This window comes from Montipora foliosa, chromosome 3, assembly GCF_036669935.1.
Source record: "Montipora foliosa isolate CH-2021 chromosome 3, ASM3666993v2, whole genome shotgun sequence".
Lineage (NCBI taxonomy): Eukaryota > Metazoa > Cnidaria > Anthozoa > Scleractinia > Acroporidae > Montipora > Montipora foliosa.
This window is the reverse complement of record NC_090871.1, coordinates 34598393-34605892: the sequence shown is the minus strand read 5'-3', so window position 1 is coordinate 34605892 and position 7500 is coordinate 34598393. Positions and strand designations below refer to the sequence as shown.

Here is a 7500-nt window from a genome sequence, read left to right as displayed (position 1 = left end):
TTGCAAAGGTCTTAAGCAAAATGTCGATCAAAATGTGTTCGATCAAAAGTGGAAAACTTACAATTGACGGGTGGGAGTCCACATGCCAACTCGTGGATAATTTTAACATTTTCAGAGAGTTAACTGTGTTGTAGGGGGAAAAATTGCCACCTAATCTATTACCCACCGGTGCTCTGTCTTACAGAATGATATTTGGTTCTTTTGCTGTCCAGTATGTTTTATTCTCCCCAATTTAAATTAATGCGATAAATTGTAAGAATGTTCACAGTATTGATGCCTGTTTTATCACGTGGGTTTCAAATTTGTGGGAATGCGCGAGTTGCAACAGCAGTTATTAATGAAGCTTTTGGATAGCTTGACACCGTGTTTATTTTTATGCTTGGTTTATGTTTATCCTTAGCCTGTGCATGGGCTAGCCACTTTCACGCTTTTATCTCTTCTAACGGGAGATATGTCGAGAAATGTACACAACAACAAAAATGGCAAACTTTCGCCAACAATTTGGAAAAGAAGAAATAAGTTAGATATGTGGCGAAAATGGCAACTTTGTCAAAATCGCTAACAACTTAGAGGCCAATGCAAATGAGCATGCATGCAAAAGGGGCCCCTTGGCAATCCGGCTAATTTGGCAAATTTGGCGAATGTGGCAAAAATGGCAATTTTGTCAAAATCGGCGACAACTTGCAAGCCAATGCAAATGAGGAGACAAGAGGGGCCCCTTGGCAAGCCAGCGAATTTGGCAAATCGGGCGAAAATGGCAAATTTGTCAAAATCGCGGACTACTTGGAAGCCAATGTAAATGAGAAGACGAGGGGCCCCTCAGCAAGCCAGCGAATCTGGCGAAAATGGCAAATTTGTCAAAATCGCCAACAACTTAGAAGCGAATTTGGCAAATCTGGCCAAAATGGCAAATTTGTCAAAATTGCCGACAACTTGGAAGTTTTAACGATCTCCATGCTCTTTAAAGTTCGATAAATCGAGGCCCGAGATATCCTAGCCTTTTCCCTTGACGTCAATCCCTTACAATCCGTTGCAAAACGGACAAATGCCCATGTTTCGGCGTCGATTTTTCACCGGAAAACCATCCCCACTATTTTGGGGTTGCACGTCACCCAAGTGAAAACATAAATCGCTTACCATTTAAAAAATTGAGTCAAGAAATGGAAATGTTATAGAAGAGTAATAAATAACAACGGGTCCAAGTCTCAGGGCTGTGCGATATTCCGTACTTGAGTTATTCGGCAAAATATATTACTCAAGTTTGTAGAGTTTAGTATGGAGGCGCCATGTTGGTGTACTGCTGAAGTACACCAACGTTGGTGGCTGGAAACCTTTAGAAACATCTGAAATTTAGTTTGGCTGTCTTTAGCACTTTCTACTGTATATTGAACTAGCAAACATTTCGTATAGACACGTCTCCTAGTATATTGGCTGTTTGGGCCACAAAAACATGAGGGAAATCGATGTTTTTTTGTAACTGGCATGTTTTTCGAAAGCCGTCAACATGTCACGCACTGTGAAAAACTCTGAAATTCAAACTGCACTATTTTCAAAACGAAGCACGGTACCGAGCTGAAAACATGCAAAAAATATTTTTTTTAAACCTTTTGTAGCTGACTAAGATAAAACCTCAAAAGGCTCTTTAGTTTTGTATTTTAATTTTTTGTGACCTCGCGTGCAACCCAAGAATTGTTACTTAGGTTTGCGCGCTACTGTGACGTCATCGTCAAATGGATAAAATAGCTGTAACGTCCATTACTTCCAGCTAGTGTTAATTAACAGTATCAAGTACAATCATTTATGTTTCTAACATTGCCACGTAGTCTTTTACCTAGCTGTAATGCTGTATTTCTAGTTCAGACAATAAGTACCAAAAGGGTTGAGACACTTTCCCTTTTAAGGAATCTCGGACAAATCTCTCCCCCAAAGTCTTTCCATCTAAACCCTTCCCCCCCCCCCCCCCCCCAAACAATGTTGTTTTCTTATCGCCAACTCTTCCTTTTTTCGTTACCAACATTGAAGGGGGGAAGAGTGGGGAGTGCGAGTGGAAAATGTAACGTTATGGTGATTTTTTCCTAATTGTTGTCTTCCCAGTTCAGTGTCTCAACTATTTTTGTCGCTTATTGTAGACTGACTTTATCCATTTTTCATATACCCTTTTAAACTTGCTTTTATGTCATGGATGTTTTGTTTGTTTTATTAGGACTCGATTTTGCTTCGATCCGGTTCAAGAGGCAGACCGTCAAGAACCAGCAGCGATGATACTAATGTTTCCAAGGCTGCATACCCTGATTTAATGAAAAGGCGTCCCTTGAGGAATTCTCGAATGCGACCCAAGTCGGCTTTGCAATAATTACAAATTATCCTTTAAGGGTAGAACATTACTGGCGACATTGCTGAGAGTTTTGTCTGGTAAACCATACTGTAAGGTCATAAAGGATCTTTTCCTGCCGATGGCAACCTCAGCGCCATTGTGTATGCAGTAACAGTTAGGAACATTAGTGCGTTCCTGAACTTCAAAGGTCACCAAAAATTAAAAACAACCTGCAAAGCGTACCTCGGCAAACGCACCTCGAAGAACAAAACAACTGAACGAGAAAAGTTGGGTGTTACAGGTCTACGCAGGATCTTGTTTGTGCTTAAGACCTGGAGAGGCACGGCTCAGGGAATTCAATTTATGACCATGGTGGCACCAGAAAGATGGTGTCATTTTCTGATTGGAAAATACAGAAATCCCCAGTTAATCGGCAGCGAACATGTACAGGGTCTTTTAGGTTTTCGGAGTTCTTGTAAAAACTAAGAATGCCACAGTGCTTAAAGTAATTTAACTCTACTGTGCTCTGTTTACGCGACTTGTATTGTTAAATTCAAAGTGTTAGCTTGAATACGTTTATTAACCGTTTTTTCACATGACAAATTGAAGTTTTCAAAGTAGACTTTCCTCATCATTCAGTTTATGAGAGACAATTACTAATGCTCATCACTATGCTGAAATTTTCCCAATTACACTATTTCAATTTTAGATTGTAATATATTGCAAAGACTTAATTGAAGTTTTCTGCAGAGTGATAATATTTATTGTAGATAGTATGCAGGATTTTAATTTATCGAATATTGTTTGAAAGAGTAGAACAGTCTTCACACACCTTGTGTCAGAATCTTTTTTCAAAGTCTGTTGATGTTTGAAGTGTATTGCAGAATTTGTTATGTCAGAATATGTATAATGTGAAATGCCTCCTGTGGTTGTAGTCCTTCCGTGTCAGGGCAGTTTGCCAATTTTCTCAATTAGTCCAGCCGTTCACATTTAATGCAAGCATGAAACTTGGCGTGAAGGCACATTTATACGTAATTATTAAATTCTCAACCTCGGATAATGCAATTCTCATGCTCTGATTGGTTCACTCAATCTCGGTTATCAGCTCATATACCTTAGTTTGACCTTATATGGTAAATGATTGCGCTTAGCGTTGCTAAACTAAAAACGTTTACGCCAGAAAGCGAAATTTCGTTCGGTATAAAGCAAAAGAAAAACGTTTTTGTGGAAAGTTTAGATCACTTTCGAAGCTTAGAGATACGCGAAAAGGTAAGAAATGTTTTTGTGATGAGCCTGCGTCTGTCTGACCACGAGGTATTACACAACATCGCATCTTCATCAAATTTTTTCGATTTCGCTAGGATTTTCTCGCTTTTATCGCTCGTATTTCGTACTTCTAAACTTTTGGAGTTTAAGGAATTTAATAAAACAATTATTCCATTCGCGCTTGTTGGATATGAGAGTGGTTATAGCCAACTCGGCGCTACGCGCCTCGTTGGCTATTTACCATCTCATATCCAACGCGCGCTCATGGAATAAATTCAGATATGGGGACAAGCGAAAATCTTATTATGAAAGTTGTTTTAGGCTATGAATTTGTAATATTAGCATGGAAACGAGGCTCTAAAAGAAAACATCCAAATACAAGCTTTAAAACCTCGTTTCCAAATAAAAACACGGTAATTATTTCATATATGGTGTTATTGGATGGTAAAACTGACAAACGATAGGTTTTAAATTTTGAGTTTTCATTTACAATGAAATCGAGACTATCATATATCACATACCTTATATCAGTTAGGACTAACGCATCCACCTCCACAGTTACACAATTATGCATCCCTTCTTACAACCACATCGTACAAGTTCCAAGCAAACATGTTGTGCTTGTGGCAGTAATGTCCATACTGGTTTGCATTCAGAACCTTGTTTTTCCCATTCCCAAAATTGTGGACTTGGTAACTTGGTTGGTTTATTAATGCTTTACCCCAGATATGACCACCCTGGACACCGCCGGCTTGACATGTTCTTTTAATGCTGCGTTCGTAGGAGGTATATTCTCAAGACTTCTATTCCTTTCTTCCATTTGTATTAAAAGAATTAAGAGTAGATGTCGTGGGATGTGCATTTACCTGAAAAGTCTGAAAACAGGTACAAGAGAAAGCAGTGGTTCTGGAACACGCAGACCAGTTTTACCGACCTCAGTTATACCAAAGAATTGGAAAAGTTTCTTAAGAGTTGATGAAAATAAAACAGAGCTTCTCAATTGCCTTGGCAATAAGCCGCAAACTGTATACGTGGAAGGGAAAGAGATCTACACAACTTATGATGACTGTGTTCTAAGATAAACAATTAAATTCACCCCAGATGAAAAAAACCTGCACACACACAATGAGTCTACAAAGAGGCAGATTTTTATCATTGGAGACAATAAGATAACTGCCCTAGTGCCAAAGGCTTTTCTTGTGCAGTTTCCGCTTGTGGCTCATGTGACATAACACGAAATTCAGGAAATGCAAATTGTAAAAAAATATGCAAAACTAGCCCTGCATACAAATAAAAAAGTTAATCAGAGCCATTTACAATCCATTAATCTAGCCCTCAGACACTATAAAGAAGCTGGAACATAGTTGTTGTAGTTATCTAATAACAGTCGGTGTTCACCGATTCCTCGATGATTCTGTAACACTATTTTTTACAGTAGAGGGTGTTAGCCCTAAACAAACCTCCCGCAAAAGGATTTGTGGGATCACTCTTTGTCTCGTCCCTACCCTTCGACCTGTTCGGCATGGGTGACCCTACAAGGAGTACAAGACTCCAGTCGACATAGCTCTATAGTCACTGGAACATGCAAACCGCCCCACCACGATAAGGTGATGATCCCAAGTAATAAACCAAGTAAGTCAGAGATTAGGACAGCTAACCAGGCGCTGAAAGACGGTAAAAGCAACGGGGCCCGATGGGGTTCCTGCCGAGGCCATGAAGGGAGATCTATCAAAATCAGTAGATATCCTCCATAGGCTCTTTGCTAGGATTTGGGAAGAAGAGAGCATCCCTGAAGAGTGGCGGGAAGGTATTATTCAAAGTTCCTAAGAAAGGAGACCTTGGAGATTGCAATAACCATAGGGGTATTATGCTACTCTCTGTTCTGGTTAAGGTATTAAACAGAATTCTGCTAGTTAGGATATGAGGACAGCAGTGGACATCCTGCTTAGAGACCAGCAAGCAGGCTTTAGGAAAGACCGTTCATGCATAGATCAAATATGTACCCTACGGGTGATTATAGAGTAATCATTGGAATGGAATTAGTCCCTTTATGTCAACTTTATGGACTATGAGAAGGCGTTTGATAGTGTAGATCGTGAGACTCTTTGGAAGCTCTTGCGCTTTTATGGCATCCTAGAGACGTTTGTTACATTGATTAAGTCTAGCTATGAAGGTTTTACTAGTCGGGTAGTCCATGAGGGTCAGCTTTCAGACTCATTGGAAGTGAGGACAGGGTGCGACAAGGTTGTCTGCTATCCCACTTTCTATTTTTACTGGCTATTGATTGGATAATATAATGATATCGGTAACCAAAGCAAGTAACAACGGATTACAGTGGACCCCATGGGAGCAGTTGGACGATCTGGATTATACAGATGACCTTGCCCTGCTCTCCCACAACCATCTATAAATGCAGGACAAAACTTCAAGACTAGCAGAGGAATCGGCTAAACTGGATCTGAGGATTAACAAGGTGAAGACTAAAGTATTAAGGACTAACACCACAAGTGAGGTACCTGTTGTGGTCAAGGGGCAGCCGTTGGAGAATGTTAAATATATTTTTTTGTTGTAGGTACGGACAAGGATGAACTTACAAGGATTGGAAAGGCTAGAGCAGTGTTTATCATGTTGAAGAAGGTATGGGCATCGAAAGAGCTATCTGTGAGAACCAAACTTCGCATATTTAGATCAAATGTGAAGACTGTTCTGCTCAACGGGTCAGTACAGAGTTTTGTTAATAGCTGTCTCAGAAGAATTCTTGGCTTTTACTGAAAGGATAAGGTAACCAACAAGCAGCTATGGGAACGGGCAGAAGAAGATCTAATTGCGCTACAAGTAAGAAGGAGGAAGTGGGGCTGGATAGGCCACACTCTACGGAAGCCAGCGAGTAACACCACGCGGCATGCTCTTTCATGGAATCCCCAGGGGAAGAGGAAAGGAGGGCGCCCTAGAAACAGCTGGAGGAGAGATTTTGACTGTGAAGTGAAGGGCATTGAGCTGAGCTGGACAGAACTTGGTAGGACGGCCCAGAACCGGGTGCGGTGGAGGAAACTCATCGATGGCCTATGCTCCGCAGGGGGCGAAGGGCCTAAGTAAGTAGTAAGTAAGTAAGTCCACTGATTCATTGAACTACCGTCATCCACCGATCTAGTGATCCATCAATCCACTGATCCAACTTTTGATGTGGTGGTGATCCATCGATGTATGAGCTATGTAAATCAGCGCCTGAATGGTTGCTTAGTTTTTTAGCTCTAGACTTTTATGAATTTATCTGGTCTTTTTCGAAAGGTTTTCTAGATTAGACGCTTTGTCGTGCTACATTTACAGTAAACGATGCCAGGTTTGATAAGAGGGAATCTATTCTTTTGCTACGTAAATCTTCGAAATTATTGACGAGCTCATCAAGTCATGCTTTACTGACAGGTCACAGCAATTAAGCCACTTTCAACAAATCTTTGGAATACGCTTCGCTGTATTGGAATTTACAGAGGACAGCGCGGTGGTAATCATCTAAGAGCATCTTTTTATCCAAGAAAGATTGACGTAACTGAGTTATCTGGTGAACGAGCTTGCTACTCTGGTTGTAAGCAAAGGTTTTCGAATTCATCAAACTTATTAAATATGCAAGTTGGCACCTCTTTTAGTAACAATTCGTCTGGAACACCATCAACAAAGGAAGACAAAAAGCCAAACAGCACAAAACCCCTCCAAAAATCGAAGCTCAACATCGCTCATTTGAACATGCGCTCACTGAAAAACAGAACTCATCTAATTCAGTTAAAAGATCTTGTGTTAAAAAAACAAATACGATGTTTTTGCAGTGAGTGAGTCTTGGCTTAATTCAAGCGTAACAAATGCAGAAGTTTCTTTGGAAGGCTATAAAATTTTCCGAACACAGAGAGCAGGTGGAGGTGTTTGCG

General features: G+C 40.4%; 3 protein-coding genes across 4 annotated transcripts in view; 2 read left to right on the top strand and 1 right to left on the bottom strand.

The window, feature by feature from the left end:
* The window catches only part of LOC137997337 (kazrin-like), a 52353-nt gene extending 47856 nt beyond the window's left edge, over positions 1 to 4497 (top strand). The window contains exon 10 of one of the 2 annotated variants that reach the window (XM_068843273.1): positions 2204 to 4497. Coding sequence is in view for 1 of the 2 variants with exons in the window: in XM_068843272.1 (XP_068699373.1) it covers positions 2204 to 2353 (150 nt within the window). In the remaining variant the exon portion in view is untranslated. The remainder of the gene's footprint in view (positions 1 to 2203) is intronic. The other variant, XM_068843272.1, reaches the window with a different exon arrangement.
* The window catches only part of LOC137997338 (uncharacterized), a 36168-nt gene that overhangs the window by 23467 nt on the left and 5201 nt on the right, over positions 1 to 7500 (bottom strand). The window lies entirely within an intron of this gene.
* LOC137995652 (uncharacterized) overlaps positions 5991 to 7500 on the top strand; it is a 4129-nt gene continuing 2619 nt past the window's right edge. Inside the window, exons 1-2 of the mRNA XM_068841176.1 lie at positions 5991 to 6087; positions 6153 to 6297. Of these exons, the coding sequence (XP_068697277.1) occupies positions 5991 to 6087; positions 6153 to 6297 (242 nt within the window). The remainder of the gene's footprint in view (positions 6088 to 6152; positions 6298 to 7500) is intronic.